This window comes from Lissotriton vulgaris, chromosome 9 (genome assembly GCF_964263255.1).
Source record: "Lissotriton vulgaris chromosome 9, aLisVul1.2, whole genome shotgun sequence".
NCBI classification, from domain to species: domain Eukaryota; kingdom Metazoa; phylum Chordata; class Amphibia; order Caudata; family Salamandridae; genus Lissotriton; species Lissotriton vulgaris.
The window spans coordinates 274,578,480-274,599,536 of NC_141697.1; the positions used below are offsets into that span (position 1 = coordinate 274,578,480).

Here is a 21,057-nt window from a genome sequence, read left to right on the forward strand (position 1 = left end):
CTCTGTCAACTCCCCTCTCCAATCCATAAGCAAACCGAATATCAACTCTGATCTTAGGTGTGACAGTAACTACTCCATCCCAAATTAGGCATCTAACATTGTGATGCCAATCATGATTTATACTAATTGCCAATCCCCTATTTCCTTAGAAACAAGGTGATCCCTCCATGACAGTGCTTACACTAGAAAGAATATCTTTAGGACTCTCCACACTTCTTATAATCTCCAAGTCCATGCTCGACTTAACCCCGAAGCCATACATCATAGCACGGGCACCAACCAAAAACCCATCTTTAATTTCCAAGGCCCCTCCAACCCTTCTAACTACCTCCCAAATTTAAATCTCCTCTAAATCGACTCAACAGTATTTCCACTCTCTGGTCAACGCTCAACGACCTAAAAATAGAACTACAGCTGGTGAAGGTTGATATCCAGAATCTAGTGCATATTACATTTAACCTGGAACACAAGTGGACAAATCACACAACGCACTACTGGAACAACCCCACCTTCAAACGCCATCTTGCTGCCAGCCCTGTCAACGCCTGGGCTCCTCAACCTACGTGGAGATGTAAACCAAATCTAGACCACTCCTCTCGACCCAACAGGCTGGTTAGTCACTTATTGAATAACGATATCTTCTCCCTCCTTGCCTCATGCAACCACGCTCCTACTGACTACACTATGTCCATGGGTAAAATCCAGATTATTATTACCCAACCATACAGGGATCCCCATCCTAGTTTAACATCCATTAATAAATCTAACCTTAAACAAGTCCCCATATCTCGTTTGTCAACAAATGTAACCGTATTTAACCTAAAATGCTCATTACTCAACTGCCGGTCCTCAGTGAAACACGCTGCTTATATAGCTGACCTTTTCCTTGCTCATGATCTAGACCTCCTAACTCTCATTGAAACATGGTTAAATTACTCTTTATTTCCTATACTGGACATCCTAGTCCCTCCCAGTCATGACATCATTAGTTTGAACCATTCAGGCCAGCCTGGGGGTGGCACTGCCTGAATCCATCGGACCAATCTATCAGTAAAACAAATCCATACTCAATAACTGTCCTCCTGCGCATGTCTGGGAATCAATATTTCAACTAAAGACAGCACACTATGTTCACTGCACACAATCTAGCACCCTCCAGGAGATAATCCCACATTCATTGAGCAAATCATGGAGGTCATCTCTACCATTAATGGCCAACATAGCAACCAGATTTTTCTTTGCGATTACAATATCCACTGGAATAACACGGACAAACCTTTGGTGAATAGCTTAAAATCCTTTCTTTTCAACCTTAACTTAGCTCAAACCTGCAACAGCCCACACATAATAAAGAAGCCATATTTGCTCTAGTAATAGCAAAGGAAAACACCATTTAAATAGAATCTATCCTACCGTGCGACTGGACAGGCCATCAGTGCATTACCTTGCACATAGCTGAAAGGGTAGTTACCTTCAAAGGAAAACCAGTGAAAGCCAAACACTGGATCAGAGACACCAGAAATATCAACCCATTCATGTTGTCTACTCTCAGTAATAATATTCTAAACATGTCCGAGACTCAAGGCCTCACTGATATCTATATCACCTCCATATCAGACATCATAGACGCCACCGTCTCCAAACAACTAAAAAGAGTCCAGATCAAAAAATCCAATCCATAGTTCAACGGTAGCCTGAATGATGAATATCGCTTGCTGAGATTAGCGGAAAGGTCAGGGAGACTCTTGCTCTCCCACCAACCTCAAACTACTGAGACAAAAAAGAAAAGAATCCAACAGGCGTATCAGAAGTACCAAAGAAATTTTTTTTCAGTCAACAACTTAATAAGGACATAAATTGTCCCAAAGAATTGTTTGAAATGGTCAAAAATCAAAGTAATAGGAAATTCAGTCCCCTTTCTTCAGATAATTTTAACTCGGCCCAACTGCGATTTATTTGACTCCTTCTTGATCGAGAAAACAAAGAAAAAAATGGTCCAGGCACATGTTTGCGGCCGCAAAAAAGGGTTGTACATCTGGCTTCTAGTTTCTAACATCTGGGGCTTCCCCCTCAAAGAGACTTTCCGCTCCTACTACATACCTATCATTATTCTTCTATGATTCCACTCTATATATTATCTATGTGACCACTCCTAATTACGATTTTATGTTGGGGATCCTATGTTTTAAATTATCTCTCTCGTTCTTCATTATTTGTATATTCTTGTCTGTCAACCTTTTGCTTTTCTTGTTGTACAGCGCTCTGATACCCGAATGGGTCATGTTCGCGCTAGATAAAACTCTATAAATCAATTAAATAAACAAATGCTCTTCAAGGTGATACAGTGTTGTCTGAAGAGGCAGAAGTTTAGGTCTTGTCACTGCGCCTTTTAGGGAATATGAGGCACCATGCTGATCTTTCCCTCCAACCCGGAGAGGTAATGCAGCCCTTGTAAGTGGTAAAGTTTCACCACAGATTTGTTTAAGTTAGTTTCACTGTGAAGGCTTTTTGCAAAGGTAATGCAGGCTTAACACATGCCAGGGATTATGAGCATACACACAATCATAATTCACAGACTCCTTGGGTGTGAAACGTGTTCTCATCAGTTTGACTGTGGAAGTCACTACCCCAAAACAGACTTGGACCTTGTCCTTACGACCCAACTGTAGGGCTCCATCCAATCACAAAACAGAAGTTCCTCAGAAGCATTGGTCACAGGAAAGGGAATCTCTTGGGTTTGGTAGCTAGATCATGGTTAGATGTGTTTAGTTTGTGGTAAGGCTTGTGAACTGAAGTTGTCTTAGTGCAATGTGTCTGCAGAGGTGACAACAAAATAATACAGACAATTAACTATGGCTAGAAAACAGAAGCAGAATTTCGCAATGAGAGAATCTTCCTCAGGTCGACATGATGTGTATAGAGAGGCTTGGTGTGCCTGCGTGAATTACTTGCATCCTATGCATCATTCCATCCTCAACAAGGAAGGAGGAACTCCTAATGTCCATGCCTTTTTGAGGCTAAATCTGAATGCACAGTACAGTTAACAGTATCCTGGGATGTGTTCCCTAACAATTAAATTCCGATTTGCCCTAATGTTCACTTTATCAGGGGTGTAATCAATCAATTCAGCGACACCTGTGCACATGAACCTCCCAAAAACCATACTTTTTAAAAATTATTTTATTTATTTCGTCTGGTCAACAGTGCAATTTACATGTACAGTATAGCATATTCAGTCCCATTTCACATAAACTTTACATATTTATGCAGATCGACATAATTGCCATTCCAAACCTTTCGCACAGCAAGGGCTAACTATTTGTCCATCATTGCTTTACCTTGCATCATCAGAAAGTTCGTATTACAGGCCAACAGCACATCTTTAGTCACTTCATAGTACAGTGCATTACTTATGCAAAAAACAATCACACAAACGTCTACCCCTTCAATAAGTGGCAAGGAAAAGATTAAAGTGCCAGGATTTAAAATTACAATTCGACGTTAGTAGATGTAGTTGTGTGCAGCAGTATTCCCAATCTTTCTCGTCTATCTTATCCCCTATCAGCGTTTCCCATCTAGTAAGTGATCTATTATCAGCCTCATCTTGTTCTGATTGTGATGTGAGGTATAGGCGGGTGACCAATTTCCGACGTGTCGGTGCTATTAGTAAAGCTTGTAATGCCTGCAATGTTGGCAGCTCTTCCAGGTAAGTGTCATATAGTTCCCTGATTGCCGCTTGCAACCTCAAATGGGCAAACAGCTTCATTGGTGTGTGGTGTGTGCTTAAGGACGGGTCAGTATAAATCTACCATTTGGTAATACATCTTTCATTGCAGTTATGTTCATATCTGCTAGTAACCGCATCATCTTCACTTCTCGTGTCACTGATAATTGCGGATGGTCGATTATTGGAAGTGCTGGTGCATAAACAGGCATCTTGCCGGCCCTCTGTGCTAGCTCGTACCATGCATTCGATGTACACTGCACAGGCTCGATCGTGTCCCTATGTGTGTGAGGTCGTGGGTCTGAGACATATGCCATCAATGGGCTGTATGCTGTCAGTTTCCACCGCCACGTGTGGAATGTACGCATGTGGTTGTGTCCAGTAGTGTACGTGTTGTGCTTGAGCACAGTAAAAATACAGTTGTAAATCGGCTGCTCTGAAACCACCCCTATGATATGGTTTCGTTAATACAGTCCAACTAATTCTTGCCGCCTTTCCCGCCCACGTTAGTCGTTGCAGTGCCGACCTCAATTTCCCAAAGAAAGCCTGCGTGAGCCAAATAGGGATATTTATAAAAAGATATAGGAACTTGGGTAAAACGATCATTTTCTGTAATGCTATCCAGTCGGCTAGCGACAGGGGCATACGTATCCATTTGTTTGTCAAGTTTAGTCATTGCCCTTCCATAATTCTCTCTTATGACTAGTTCGGGGTCCCTATGTATCCACACTACCAGTTATTTCACCGGCTCAGTTTGCCATTTTAGGGGGTAGTCTAGTCTTGGCGCGTCGTGATCAATGTAAGAGGTATAATCACTGACTTGTCCCAATTTATTCGCAATCCTGCATACTGTTCAAATCGAATACACTCTCTAATGAGGTTGTTAAGATGTACATCTGGATGTCGTGTAAAGAGTACCATATCGTCCGCATAAAGTGAGATGTGAAGGGGCCATAATGTGAACTGTAGAGCAGCTTCCCGGTGACACTGTCTAATCTTGCAGGCAAGGGGTTCAAAATCAATGTAAACAATATCGGTGACAGCGGGTATCCTTGCCGCGTCGCTCTGCTCACTTCTATGGGGTTAGATATTTGTCCATTTATCCTGATTCTGGCGGTTGGGGCATGATATAGAATCTCTATCCATCGCAAAAAGTGCTCCGGAAAGCTCATCCTGCGCAGCACTGCGAACATAAACGTCCATTCCACCAAATTGAAAGCTTTCGCAGTGTCTAGTAAAGCTGCTGCCGCCGGCAATTACGGATCCAGATGGTGATACAGGGCAAAAATAGTACGTATGCTTTGGGTTGTAGAAGTGGTTGGCACAACCCCGTCTTGATCTGGTAATACCAACTGCTCTTGTAGAAGCTGCATCCTGGTTGTTATAACCTTAGCTAAAATCTTTGCATCTATATTTATTAAGGACAGGGGATTTGCCAGGCTTGGGGAGCGTCACTAAGAGTGCTTCCCTCAGTGATGCAGGGAGTTTACCCTCTTCGTATGCCTCTTCGTACATTGCAGCTAAGTGTGGCACTAGTAGATCTTTATATGTTTTATAGAACTCCCCAGGCAGCCCATCCAGTCCGGGGGCTTTGTTGTTTGGTAATTAATTTATTGCGTCTGTGAGTTCATCTTTAGTAATGTGATGACCTAGAAACTTCCGGTGAGTGTCCGATAGCCATGCAAGAGCTACTTCCTGAAGATAATGGTCAATTTCTTCTGTCGTGGTATGTGTTTGTTTGTCATAAAGTTGTGAGTAATAGTTTCTGAAACAGTTTGATATGGATGTCGTATCATATAACAATTGGCCTGTATAATCCTAAATCTGCGTGATGTATGCTGTTGTGAGGGAGGGCCGAATCTTACTTTATAGTGCTCTTCCCGGCCTGCCGCCCTCCCCATAGTTTCGCGCTGTATATCGCCTCGATTTATATTTTACCTCATCTTTGGCTTATTTCTGGTAATCATTTATCCGCTGTCTAATGCCCCCCAGTAGAGTAGCGCTTAGATACCCCTGGGTGATAATGCGCTCTATAAGTGTATATTAACATAACATAACATAACGTATGGTTATGTGTTCGTGAGTGTTCTGCTTCTAATGTGTTGATATACCTTTCTATCATACTCAATTGCTGCTGAATATCTTTCAGAATCCCTGTGTGTTTGCTGATGCAATGGCCCCTTATCGTTACATTGAAAGCCTCCCATAATGTCCCCGCACTCTCCACAGTTCCAGTGTTTAACTCAAAATTATCAACTATCACCTGTTGGAGCTCGCTATGGAATACCTGGTCCAACAAGGCGCCACCCCGTAGTCTCCATGTAAACTGTTGCGGTATGTGCGTGGGGATATCCATCGTGAGGTATACTGGGGAGTGGTCCGATAGTGTCTTAGGTAAGTGTTTAACTGTCCTTGTCCACGTACATGCTTCTGCTGTTAACAGCCAGTAATCGATCCAAGACCAAGTGTTATGCGTTGTTGATGTGCATGTCCCCTCTCTGCAGCTCCCATGCCTCTCCCTCCATATATCCGACATTCCCCATGTTGTCATACCGTCTTTCAGGGCTTTACCTGCATTCTTCCCATAGTGTTCGTTACCAGTCGATCTATATAAGGCAAGGTCTAGACATGTGTTAAAATCCCCACCCCATAGTATCTGTGAGCTAGGAAATTCCCTGAGTTTAGACCATATTGTTGCATAAAAACCAGGGGTGTCTATATTTGGGCCATAAGAGGTAACTATCGTTAATACGTACCCCCTAAATTTCCCTGCACTATGACATAGCGGCCTTGATCATCTTTCGCAGTTTGGAGAAGTTGGAATGGGGTGCTTCGTCTTATTAATAAGAGCACCCTCCCTTGCATAATTAGAATATGAGGACACTGTGCGGTATGATGCTCATTTGTGCCCACCCTCACTTCAGTAATAGGTGTGAGATGTGTCTCCTGCATGCATGCCACATCAATGCCGTGCCTGTCGAAATACGCTATTACATTGCGTATTTTCTTGGGAAACCCACGGACGTTCCATGTTATAAATGATAGTTATCGAGTAGTCATGTCTCTGTCAGCTATGTCTGTTTATCTGCCTTCGGGTCTGTCATGCTTCCTGCTTGTTACATGCGCTGAGCAATATCCTTACTAATAGCTTCTTTACGTTGACCAGACATTTTATCTTGTGCCCCTTAACTCCCACCCTCACCCACTCCGCCCTATCCCCTACGGCAGAGTCATTCCCAACAGGACGTACCATAAAGATACAAGGGGCAAGTAATAATAAAAATAGGGAAAAAGAGAAAGTGGCGGAAAAAAACCCCACTCTGCAATGAACTTGTGTGGTGCACACAGTAAGGGCGAGGGCTGCCAGCCCGTTTCCTGTGGGCCATCCCCACATGGGCGGATGCCCCACTAATCTTATACATCAATAGGAAAATGAACACAGTTTAGTACATCAAATAATGTGCAATAGGTGATTCAGCACGAATAAGGGTAGCTCGTACAATATCAAAGTACAATGCATCATTACAATAAAGTACAAAGGGTGTATTGGTGTGCAACTTATCTGCGAATGGCACCTGTCCCTTCCGGAAACCCTCCTAGTGTCCGACAGCAACTTGCAAACCGGCATCTCGGAGTTCCCATATCACCTTGGTATGTCCCTGGTGGCAAGCAGTCTCCGCAAGCTGTCTATTTCGTTATGCAGACAAGTACGTCCAGGTTCTGTTCATATCAGTCAATCAGGTGTCGGCATCTGCTATTCCTTGCGCTGTCCGGTTATTCGACGTCCAATGTTGTAGATTGTTCTTCCTGTTCTCCTCGAGGCGATCTACGTCTTGGTCGCGAGTGTCCTCTCTCTTGTATGAAGGTCAAAACGTCTTTTGGTTCATTATATATCTTCACCTTCCCGTCATCAGATATCATGAGCCTGGCCGGGTACAGCATTGCATATGGTATGTTAAGGTCACTTAGTTTTTGCTTTACTGGACCAAACTTCTTCTCTTCCTTACCTCCTGTACAGAGACAGTGAAATCAGGGAAAATGGATATGTCCATACCTTCGTGATGTAGCTTCCCCAATTCTTGGGCCTTCCAAAGCACTGCATCTCTGTCTCTATAGTTTAATATCCTTGCTATGATCGACCTTGGTCTCTAACCTGCTGGTGGTTTCGGCGCCAGTGATCTGTGTGCCCTTTCGACAATGAATATCTCTGAAAATGTGTCACATCCCTGCATTGAGATGAGCAATTGTTCCACGTATCGTTCCATGAGGCCTGTGTTCGTTGTCTCTGATATGCCCGTCAGGAGGACAATGTTTCTTCGGTATCTCGCTTCCAAATCTTCAGCTTTTGCCGACAGAGCCGCCAGTTGTTTATCCACCTTCACTTTGCATCCAGTTGTACTTGAGCGTCTTCAGCTTCTGAGATCCGGCCCTCGGCCATGTCCATCCTTTCTGTATGCTTGTCCAGGCGCTCCGACATCCTATCAACCCTATACGTCAAGGAGTCAATTTTCCTGTCTATGTTGGAGAGAGCATCCTGTATAGTGGTGAACATGGCTTGCACTTCAAAGTTTGTTACTCCGCCAGTCGCATCTGTGTCCTTCTGCTGTGGTAGTGGTTCATCCGGTCCGCGATCTCTCTGCTTCTTGGTATTTTCTAAAGTTATCTTTGGTTGGGTCCAGTCCGTATTACCCATGGTCTATGTTGTCTTTTGGTCCATGCTCCTATACCACCAAGTAATGCACTGTATCAGGGTCCAGATGCCTCCTACACCGCTAGGCCGTCAATTCCCAGCACTTTCCACTGTCTCTCTACATTCGCTGGCTCCTGCTTTAGTCACTGCTGATAAAGTGGCCTTGTGTGGGGCGTGACCCTGTCACTTGCTGCCGTTCAAAGAGAGTACCCAACCGACCTGTTCCTTCTCACTTCCTGCCGCTTCTTCCCTCACAGCACTTTATTAAGTACAGATATTTAGGCGGTTCAGTGCATCCTGACACGCAGTAGTGCATTCACAGATGAGCCCAAATTGCAGGACCTTCAAATCTGTATGTATCACCAAAGGAGCTGGTCTCTGGGGACTAATGTAGTGAGTATGGCACTCTTTTATGGCACTCCTTATATCGCAGATTGGTCCGTATGCCTCCGCTCTGAAGCGGGTCCTTTTTAGTACCTACCCGCGTCCGCTGCCAGCCGCACCTCATTATCGCTGGGCCGCTCCGTCCATTACAGAAGCCGCAGACGGAACGTCTGGCCTCCGCCCGGCAGGGGTCACTTCACCAGGCCGTCGTGCGTGCCGTGTGTCACGACTTTCCTATGCACGGCAGGCCGCTGCCTCAGTTTCGGTTTCGCTACTGGGCCGAGGCTATCCGGTCCATGCTTCAAACAATGCAGTAGCTGCTAAAGTCTCCGGTGTCGTCCCGTACTAGCTTCCGATATTCCACCGCTGCGGGCCGCACCTAATGCACCGATTTGTTCTCGATGTGAAGGATTATTGCAGGATTTTTATGGGCATCAGCGAGGAGCTCGCCTAAAATGCGGCCATCTCGCTTTGTGGCAAGGTCCGCCTCCCCCCCCCCCCCAAAAACCATACTTAATACAGAATTATTGGGCAGCGATTTGCAAGGGCTCAAGGACTGGAAAAAGACCTTCTTAGCTCACGAGAAAAGGGAGATGCATCTAATGGAGCCGTGTAACCAGGAAACATCATGCGCAGTTCATCGTAAACAAGACAGTTCATACCTGAGAAGATCCAAGAGCAGCTGCTGCTCACCACTTTCTTTCAGGAAATGCATGAAATGCCGAAGAGCTACTTGTCGGACCTCCAGCTCCCGGAAAAGGATTTCTGTAGAGATCAAACACATTCCACTGCTAAAGAACGATTTTCCAAACAGCAATTTCGACATCAACAGGTTTTTACACCATTTTGACACAAGATAATACCAAGGGTTTAAAGGCATGGTTTCCATAATCAGGCTTTGCTCTGGCGACCCTGATTTTTGCTTTTCTTTCCCTTGTGATCAGTTGATAATCAAACATTGGCACATCCCAAACCACTTATATCCTGAAAATTGAACAGGCAAGTTGCTGTCTAAGCAAGTTCATTGTTACCATGATGCATGTTTAATGGATGCCTCGAAGGGTAACACCTAGACAGTGCTTAATTTGTAACACACACATTTAAAGGAGGTGGCACGTTCTCTGTGAGAAAATACTGCCCTCACTCACACAATTGTGTGACATGCTTCTTCATTGGGCATGCTACAGTACACCCCTGCGCAGACCGACGCTATGGGGTGGAGCAAAGGGAGGGGTAGACAATATAAACATGAAACAATATAATATATATACATTTGGATCACCGAAAGAAAAGTGCAGTGTAGGTTAAAACTAGCTTGGTGGTGTCTCTTATCTGTAATATACTACTGGGCCCATCGACTAGGTCTAAAAATGTGAAGGATGGTGGTGATGGGAAAAATTAAAGACTTCTTTCACCACTCCTAACAGCCAAAGTGTTGGCATTTTTCTGCCATGTCTTAAGTGCCCACAGTGTTGGGTCACACCGGCTTTCCTCATGACCCCTCGGTTCCCAAAAATGTGTTGCCCTCTGTACCTGGGTTTAGGTATCCTTGGAATCTGGTATTTCCAAGGGGAGGGTGCTCCTAAGTAACTCACACTCATTTATCTGTAGGGATAAGAACAAAGAAAGGAATAGAATAAAATTAACATTGCTCGTGCTATAGTATATATCGGGTCATCGTGCTCTGACACTAAAAATTACTTTTCATAGCTCCAATCTCATAAGGTACATTTATTCCACCAAGGTGTTAGTGTCCCTTGACATTCTTTAATATTCATTTATAGAACACACCATTCAATAATGGGATAATTTCACTGAAAAGACCATTGCAGGACATCTTACTTAGCTAGACTGAAGTCTATTACACATCCATTGCACACACTCATGCTGGGTTGTGAAATAACAAAACTCAACGAGTTTCATCAACTATAAAGCTAACACTGGCGAGTGAATGGGAGAGACCCCCTGTAGTCAAACTCTGGGAAAGAATAAAAAACATAGATACATTGGAATAATCTGTGGTACATATTGTTCAAGTTGATTGCAGGACCAGGTGGTGGGTGCCATGAAAGTCATGAATCAAAACAGGTAAGAGTTAATAAATTGAGAGGCTCTTTGCATTGTAAATCGCCTCTAAGCGATGTCCACAGTATTTTTAAGGCCATGGCATTTAAAGGTTGACTGCGAACAACCCCCCTTCCAAACTACATATGCGCCATGAAATACCTTTTACAGAGAATTGTGGTAAAAGTGCCCCGGCGTGATGGTGCGATCTCTCGTGGCGGGTCCGTCCCGATGTTAAGAGGTGGGATCTCTGCTACTGGTTCCGTGCTACGGAGCTGCCCATTGATCGTGCTATAGTATATATCGGGTGATCGTGCTCAGACACTAAAAATAACCTTTCATAGTTCTAATCTCACAAGGCCACCAAGGCGTTTGTTTCATTTGACGGTCTTTAATAATCATTTATAGAACAGACCATTCAATAATGGGATAGTTTCCCTGAAAAGACCATCGCAGAACATCTTACTTAGCTAGACTGAAGTTTATTACACATCCGTTGCTCACACTCAAGCTGCGTTGTGAAAGAACAAAACTCACCGAGTTTCATCAACTATAATGCTAAAATTGGCGAGTGAATGGGGGAGACCCCCTGTAGTCAAACTCTGGGAAAGAATAAAAAACAGACACATTGGATTAATCTGTGGTAAATATTGTTCAAGTTGATATGCAGGACCAGGTGGTGGGTGTCATAAAAGTCATGAATCAAAACAGGTAAGAGTTAATAAATTGAAAGGCTCTTAGCATTGTAAACCGCCTCTAAGCGATGTCCACAATATTTTTAAGGCCATGGCATTTAAAGGTTGACTGCGAACAACACCCCTTTCAAACTACATATGCGCCATGGAATACCTTTTACAGAGAATTGTGGTAAAAGTGCCCCGGCGTGATGGTGCGATCTCTCGTGGCGGGCCCGTCCCGATGTTAAGAGGTGGGATCTCTGCTACTGGTTCCGTGCCACGGAGCTGCCCATCCTCATTGCAAATCCTTCCTTCATCAAGGGTAGTACTCTGCCACGGCGAGTGCTGGACATTTTCCTGGCAGAGTACTACCGTTAATGAAGTAAGGAGTTGTAATGAGGATGGGCAGTTTCAGCAAGTGTCACGTGACACACGCCATGCCATGAGCCTGCGTCTAGTGACCGTGACGTATATTTTCATCACCATGTTGCTAGGAGCTCAGTTACACATTGTGACCTTTTCCATACACTGGTGAGAACTTTATCTAATCATGCTTGATCAGAACAAAGGGACAAACTCCGAAGTGTACTATACTATTTGACCAAAGATCAAGCGATCACACTGTACTTCTAATAACTATTATATAATACATAAGCTCACACGTCCTTCCCCAAGCAGGGATTGGATCCATCTTTGAACCCTTATTACAATTTTGTGATTTCTATCTTAAACCCCTGGTACAAAAGATGAAAGCCTACCTCCAGGATACCCGTGATGTTCTGAACCACATAAAAATATTGAATTCGACCCCAACAGTGAGTTTCTATTGGGGTTAGACATTGACGCCTTATACACAAACATTCCCCAAATAGAATCATTGAGGGTGTAAGAAAGACGACCTGTTTGGAGACGATTGGTTGTACCAAACCCCTGGGGCCTTCATCCTCAACCTGGCGGAAATCACCCTCACAAAAAACTTCTTCGAATTTGAGGGTACCTTATACTTACAGACCCACGACACTTCCATGGGCAGCACATTCGCCACCAGCCTTGCGGGCCTGTACGTAAGAGAATTTCAAAAGACTAATATCTACAATGAGGGGAGCCCATGGTCATACAACATCAGACTGTGGCGTAGATTCATTGATGACGTTATTTTTATTTGGAGAGGTGACGAGTCCTGAGCTTTTTGGAGTGACTAAACAGCCACAATCCTCTATTACATTTCACATCTCCACTGACTAACTCAGAACTGCCATTTCTGGACCTGGTGATAGAACCTAAAGAGGGAAAACATTTCACCAGGGTTTACCACAAACCCACGGACAAAAACTCCTTACTCTCCGATTCCGGCGAAACTGCACGGATAGAACCACCTTCAACAAAGAAGAGTAACTCCTGACAGAAACACTACACAGAAGAGAATACCCAGAGAGAGTGGTAAAGAAGGCCAAAAAGAGAGCTGTCAACACAAACAGAGATAACCTGTTGGAAAGGGTGGAAAAACCTATCATGACAAAACCAGTCTGTGTTGCTACCTTCAATACAACCTCACAACACATAAAAAGGCTAATATTGAAAATTGGCACATTTTGAATTCGAATAGGCCTAATGTTGAAAAATCTCTGTTCTCCTTTAAGAGAAGTGCAAATATGAGAGATATGTTACTTCACACACGACCCAGGGTTACTAACCCTACTGACATACAGGGTCCAAGGGCATTACCACCTATCATGGGACACAAGAGATGTGGTTCATGCGACGTGTGCCACCTTTCCAAGGCCTCAAAGGGTGTAGATGTGGGCCTACCACATCCATGGGAACAAAGAACACATACAAACTGCAAATCCGAGAACGTCATTTACCTCATCACATGCCCCTGTAGAAAATAGTATATAGGGATGACCATGAGAAAAGTAAAAATTTCCATAATGGAGCATAGAAGCATTATTAGGTGTCATAAGTCAAACACCAAACGTACGACACATTATTTGGAACAACAGCATACAGTCAATGACCTAGTATGGACCGTGCTAGACAAACCGAGATTTGATCCCAACAGGGGCGACAAAAAGATTGCTTCTGATAACAGAACAGAAATGGGTATACAGACTTAAGAGCCATGAGATTGGACTGAACAATGAGATCCCATGGAACATCCTCAATAGATAGGACCCAGTTAGACTCAGGCAGACTTTCAGGCTTGTGCCCTTGGGCATAACCTACAAAAGTATAAATAACCCTTAGATACCACTAGCCGCCGACAAATCATACAATGAGGTTATAGTGTGCCCTACTGTACCTCCAGATGTGTGCCTAGAGAATTGTAAATCACTGCACGGCTCTGATATTTGTAACCAGTGCCTTACATGGGAGCAACTGGGACCTTGAGCGTAGCCCTGTCCCACACTTTAAAACTCATGAGCACCCATTACCAATGCACGTTTAGTACAGGGGAGCATTACAGAGGAAATACTGGGACCTAAAGAATGGTTCTCTACTGTACCTTTTTTCCATCTTTTAAAATCTTCTATCATTGTGCTGACAACACAAGCAATAACCCCGTCGCTATAGTACACTTCTTTGTTTTTCTTTTTGTCTGGTCAAGCATGAATAGATAAAGTTCTCACCAGTGTATTGAAAAAGATTGCGTTGTGTATTTGAGCTCCTAGCAAAGTGGTGACGAAAATATATGTCACGGTCACGTGACGCAGCCCCAAGGCACGGTGTGTGTCACGTGACCGGAAATCTCCACACTATGAGAGCCACAACGGAGCTGCATCTCGCTACCTTCACGGCGAGAGCTGGACATTTTCCTGGCAGAGTACTACCCTTGATGAAGTACGGAGTTGTAAGGAGAGTGGGCAGTTCCCCGGCACTGAACCACTAGCAGAGGTCACTCCTCAGCAGGGAGGGCCGCGCCACGAGAGATCACACCATCAGGCCAGGGTACTTTTACCACGTGTCTTTGTAAAAGGTATTCCACAGCGCATGTGTAGCTTGGAAGGACGGTTGTTCGCAGTCAACCTTTAAATGTCACGGCCTTAACAATATTCTGGGCATCGGTTAGAGGCGGTTTACAACGCAAAGAGCCTCTCAATTTGTTAACACTTACCTGTTTTGTTTTAGGACTTTCATGACACCCACCACATGGTCCTGCATATCGACTTGAACAATATTTACCACTGATTAATCCAATGTGTCTATGTTTTTTATACTCCCCCAGAGTTTGACTACAGGGGCTCTCTCCGATGCACTCGCCAGTTTTAGTATTTTAGTTGACGAAACTCAGTGAGTTTGATCTTTCGCAACGCAGCATGAGTGTGCGCAACGGATGTGTAATAAACTTTGCTCTAGCTAAGTAAGAAGTCCTGCAATGGTCTTTTCAGGGAAATTATTCCATGATTGAATGGTGTGTTCTATAAACGAATATTTTAGACCGACTGGGTCAAGGGAAACACCTTGGTGGAATAAATGTTCCTTGCGAGATTAAAGCTATGAAAGGTAATTTGGAGTGTCGGAGCACGATCCCCGATATATACAATAGCATGAGTCATTTTTATTTTATTCTATTCCTTTGTTTGTTCTTATCTCTACAGATAAATGACTGAGTTACGTAGGAGCACCCACCCCTTGGAAATAACAGATTCCAAGGATACCCAAACCCAGGTACAGAGGGCAACACATGTTTGGGAACTGAAGGGTCCTGAGGAAAGCCGGTGTGACCCAACACTGTAGGCACTTAAGACATGGCAGAAACATGTCGACACTTTGGCAGGAAGGAGGGGTGAAGGAACGCTTTAATTTTTCCTATCACCACCATTCTTTATGATTTTTCTACCCCTCCCTCTGCTCCACCCCAAATATAAATGAGCGGCAAGACGTTGTTGCTTGTGCATACTTCATAACATACAAATGTAAATACATCAATATGCATCTCTCACGTGGGCGCACATGAGATGTCACAATAGCCATAAAGCACCTAATAACAAGAAAGAAGTAGAATATGTACAATCAATTAAATAGAGTGAGTGTCCATTCAGTTGATCTGTTAACATTTCAATTTCGTTTTCAAATAATAAAAAAGATTACAAAAAGTATATAGTGCAATTATTACAACCTATATACATTATTTTGGCCGAAAAATCACCTCAACACCTTTGGCCAAGAATCTACATTATTGACCAACTTCATGAAAATCAAAACATTTTTTTTACAAATATCATAACAGGGTCTCACTCACTGGCACAATTTGTTAACTATTCAAATAGTGCTCAGCCCACCTGGGTTCGAGAGCGTAGGACTTTAATAAAAAAGAGTAATGAAGATGAGACCCCCGCTGAAACAACAAACTTTGCCCATTTGCAAGTTGTTACCAGCCCAATAGTACTTAACTGACGGTATAGCTCTATAGTATCTTGCCCTCATACAGGACTAGATCCTAGCGCCGAGTACCCTGTGTGTATAATGTGTGCTAAACACTACAATCACTAATACAATGGAAATAGCGAACTAAAATTGCCCAGACACGGGCAGGTAAGTAAATACTTGTTTTTGCCTTACTCTCGACATGAACAACAGAAAGAGGGAGACTGCATAAACAATGGCTGCTTTGTATCATTTTTCAGAATTCTGATCGCTGCTCTATGTACCTTGTACCTAAAATATGGCCCAACGGGGGAATCCATTTCCTTTCAATACCTGTGTAAGCTGGGCATAAGAGTAATACGTGCTCCACCATTTCATTGGCCTTGCAGCAAGAAGGACATTGCCAATCAAGCTCCATGGGATCTCATAAAAATTTAGCTGTAAAGGAATGAAGCGGAAGCATCCCAAGACAAAATTTAAAGTAGATTTGCTTTGCTTCTGTGGTTTCAATCTCATCCAAAAAATCCTCCATGATAAACTCATCTTTATGTTCAAGGAAAAATTCAGTAAGAGTTCCTAATGTTGACAGCCCAAGAAGGGTTCCCTTTTTGTATTGCCAATAAATGGACTTAATGGATATTGTCGATGTTGCACCGGCCTCCTCTGGGTTAGTCTGCAGACTCTCATTCCCAATCTGGATAAGGCACATTTTTATTGACCTTATCAAGGGTATGTTAGATGATCCAGAACTGCGTAGTATTTCCGCTAGACTCTGTTGATAAGAGATAAGTTCTGGAGTTGCACAGATTACTCTCCAGTATAAAATAGGCTTCAACTCTCTCATCACAAGTCGATCTTAATCCTAGGTTTAATCTAAGGGGAACCAGTGGAGTACTGCTGGATAGACTAGTCAATGATCACATAAATCAATTTTCAACCGCTAACAGGGCAGACGCATGCTTACAACCTCAGGGCTCTGCACCATAAAGAGCTGCCCCTAATTCTTGGAGATTGTAAATTTGTAACACTGGGGAAATTGGTTGAAACTGAGAACCTTGCTGCATCTTCAATATACCTAGGTCAATTCACAGCAGATAATGTGGGAAGAGGAGTGTTTTAGAAGGACTGTGTAGAATTCCTGGAACCCAAATCAAGACAGTGAACAATATCATGGGAGACAAGCTGACAGTGACTATTCTGAACTGATTTATGTACATTAACATTCTATTTTCCTGATTTTTGTAACAATTTTTTGAGGAAGGAATCACAAATGCCACTATCTGGCCAACAAAATGTTCATTGGTTCAATAATCTGTCATGTTGACAAGCTAATCGGCACTCAAGCTCCCTGGAGGTTCACACTCTATACCCTTGTGTATGATTATTCTTCTAACAGTGGAGAGGAGAAGTCTCTACTAACCGCACTTAATTTGTCTTAAATCTATTCCGTTGAAACAATGCAGGGTCACATGCATTTAAAGGTGTAATTTGCTTCTTTTTGGAATACGAGAGATGGGACTAAATGCCCCTGCTTAACCACATGGCTGCTGCGGGGATTTTTGCGCTGTGCTGCAAATTGCTATTTTGCTGCAGATATGACGAGCTCAGCTCGTCATCAGCACACGACACCCGTGGGAGATGACGAGCTGAGCTCGTCATCAGCATCGAAAGGGTTAACAGTGGTTTCTAAAATGTTAGTAAATATACATTTTCAGAGCCAAAGGAGTTTTAAGCACACAACTGTTAAAGTTATTTGAAATTTCAATATATGTTCAGTTTTATCACAGCAGAAGAATGAACCAGATCAGCCTAAAATAAATGCCGAGTGGCCTAGACATTTGTGTTATGTACAGAAATTGTTTGGCTAAAGAAGGTGCAATTAAGATAATGTAGCTTATTTCATTTTATTTCGCTATTGAGAGACATTTCACTAAATTGTTGAATAGGTGGAATAACAACATAAACAACATTATAAACATGAATTTGAAGAATTATATGATATTATCGCAAAGGTGATGGGAATGATTTGTTTATACAAGCAACCTGAATGCCGTAATGATGAAACACGTGATGGCTTAATGTAGATATGAAGTAATATGGGCTTTGGCTACAAGAAGCCCCAGATCAACTTTGAAGATGGAAATAAAGAACTCAAGATTACTATTGGACTTGATATATTGAATAATTTTTTATAACTAAGGGCGCTTAGGGTTTCTTTGCTTAGTATAGGAATCCTTGTGATTTCCTGAGATGTGTTAGGTGGCCTCTTCTTTCTCCTGTTGAGCATCAGTTTGAATTACCTTTGCATTATACAAGTTTGGGTACACAGAGGAGTGCACCTGTAGTGCCCAGCCACCTGTTGACTGTTTGACTAAATGGTTATCTAGGTTGTCTTTAGCTTGCTATATCACAGATCATGTGTGTGTTGTGGCGAGTTGTATTTTACTGGAACCTAGTGATGTATTCTGTGTTGGCAATTGAGAGTCTGGGTACACTCTCTTCTAGTAGTTATCATCTTGTGCTCACTGAGATCATCTTTGCATTGCTATTCGTGGTACTGAACAATGGCAATGACTCTGTGGAACTCCCAGGATGACCCACCAGGTCAGAGGTTGAAGTGGGCGAGATCTGAGGGGAACGATATGCCCATACTTTTTTAATTCTAGAAAACCAGTTCCCCTACTTTTTGTGAAAAGTCAACCGTCCTGGGACGGTTAATCTCGACAGTTAAAATGCTTCAGCTGAAGTGTGCTGTAAAAAATGAGGGAGGGTAAGGTAGCTAAACAAGCCTTCTTGCCAGGATGTTTGCTTTCCTGAAAGAAATGTAAATGTGCGCAACTGGTCAATCTGCAAATGTAATGGGTGCTTTGAAGTCGGTATTGGCTTTAATTGATGGAATCACTTGAAGCTTCCTGATGATACACATTTATTTTTTGAGAGGTACTGTAAGGGAGCAACGAGCTAAGCTGTAGTGTGTGATTGTTAAAGACAGTTATAAAAATAATTTGCTTCCTGATGACACACATTTATTCTTTTTGAGAGGTATTGCAAGGGAACTACCAGCTAAGCTGCGAAGTGTGTGCTTTTACAAAATAAAACTGCACTGTGAACAGTTTGCGTATGACTACAATCTTTATTTTGGAAGCACGTTTGTTTTTATTTTAAATACCCTTTTGATCATTTTATAGCAGCCTATCTTATACCGTGTTTAATGCAAGTTTAAAACAATGACTTACATGTTCACAGTGCTTTCTACCATGGACTGGAACCTTGGAGCACTAAACATACCCCAGACACTACTCTCCATTGCACCAACCAGGATTCAATTCTATGACTCTCTGGTTACAGACTCAGACCGCTGCAGTGGATTAACTAATAGAGATTTTAGAATGTAAGACAGTGTGATTCCAACTGAATTACTTAACTTATTTTTTATTAAAGCTGTGCGTTATTTTATTTGTAGCTCCTGAAAGTGAAAGACCAGAAAAAGGAACAGAATATTTTGTTTTGTTTGCCACAAGTTTGACCCCGCCCCCACATTCACCCCGCCCCCACTACTCGCAGCATCACAGGTCCCATACTTTTTAAATGCTCTATGGCCAAAGTCAGAGTCTTTACATATACCGGAGATCATGGACCAGGACTGACCCTGGAGTGTGAAAGGATATACTAGAAAATGGTTTCTTCTAGAGCTGCGTCATGACCGATTCTGATTTAATTGGAGTAGTTGTTAGAAGAGAACAAGGACATCTAAAAATGTTTTAGTATGTTGTCCTCAAACATATAACAGAAACCAAATGTTACTGTAACTTTGAAACCAACATTCCATACCCAACTGCTCATTTATTTTCATTCAACATTTGTTGCAGCTTTTATAAAAAAAATTAACTTGACTGAAGCTACAAAATTGTTCGGAGATAGCTGTGACCGAATTATGAAAGCAGCTTGACACACTGTGGGTCAGGAAAAAAACCATGTAAGTAGTTTATTGAAGGTTGGCATGGAGGGTACAATGAGGCAGGATTGATGTACCTCCTGAGGGACTTCCATGAGGAACTCGATTAACACAGGTTAACAGAAGCAGCAATTCAGATACTGGGAAAGGACGATAGTACCATATGGGGCAACAAACAAGGTCTTAAATCATCAGAATCCTGCAGAAACGTTTGTAACTGTATTTTAAGTTAGTTAACTCTATTGGAGATGAGCTTGACAGAAAACTTCTGTGCAATAATGGATGATCAATTATTTTTCTCATTGCAATGCAGAATAACAGAGACATTTCAAGACTCTACAAAATAAAAGGTATCTAGTGCTACATCCCCATTTTTTCAAATATAAGGCACAGGAATATTTCAGCAGACCATTTAGCGGGTTTATTTTACCAGGTGCAATACAAAAAAGAATATTATTTGAAAATAATTCCATTCCATTCCAGGACAGTGGGGACGATCACTATTACTCAATAAGGTGCTCTGGTACACCTAAATGCTTTTATCTGTGACACGGTACAAAAGGGGGTGCTTGTTTCCGGTCCAGGGAAGACATGGCTTGGCAGTTCGGGCTGGACTGTTCCCATGAGGCACAGGGTCAGACTGATTTGCATATATCCATGTCTGAACTGGGGTGGCAGAGTGGGCTAAAGAACGGTGATGGATTTAACCCATATCTTTTGACTGGGTGTGAGTGTTTGATTGATTCAGATGCTCGGTCCATCACCACCCCCGTGGTACCGCTTTTATCTGTGACATTGCACAAAGTTCATTAGAAAAGACGTGTTGTTTGCAGAAAAAAATAAATGGCAACATTATTTACAGTTGAACATAGAATACTCTTTCAATGATCTTGTTGGTGAATACTAGGTCAGTGATGGGCTGTTAGCTGGGGAGGACACGAGGGTCTACTGTAAGTTTTCTTTAGAAGTGGGAGAATCCGAGTGGTCTTCAGAGTGTCTGGGAAGATGCGTTGAGTGAGGGAAGGATTGACCAAGGAGCAATATCACAACCATTTCTACTACTATTAGCAGTAAGTCTGTAATTATCTTTCAATAGGTCACAACCTGTGACTGACTTTGACCACCATATTTGATCTTGTCCTAATTTTAGGTGCTAAACTGGTACTAAAAAGATTAAACTTTCCCCAAAGAGTCT

The 21,057-nt window shown here is 42.7% G+C and overlaps 1 protein-coding gene across 2 annotated transcripts in view; it reads right to left on the reverse strand.

Annotated features, from left to right (window-relative positions):
• The window catches only part of VIPAS39 (VPS33B interacting protein, apical-basolateral polarity regulator, spe-39 homolog), a 309,783-nt gene that overhangs the window by 112,979 nt on the left and 175,747 nt on the right, over positions 1 to 21,057 (reverse strand). For both annotated transcript variants that reach the window (XM_086937557.1, XM_086937558.1), the window contains exon 10: positions 9,461 to 9,563. In XM_086937557.1, the coding sequence (XP_086793683.1) occupies positions 9,461 to 9,563 (103 nt within the window). The remainder of the gene's footprint in view (positions 1 to 9,460; positions 9,564 to 21,057) is intronic.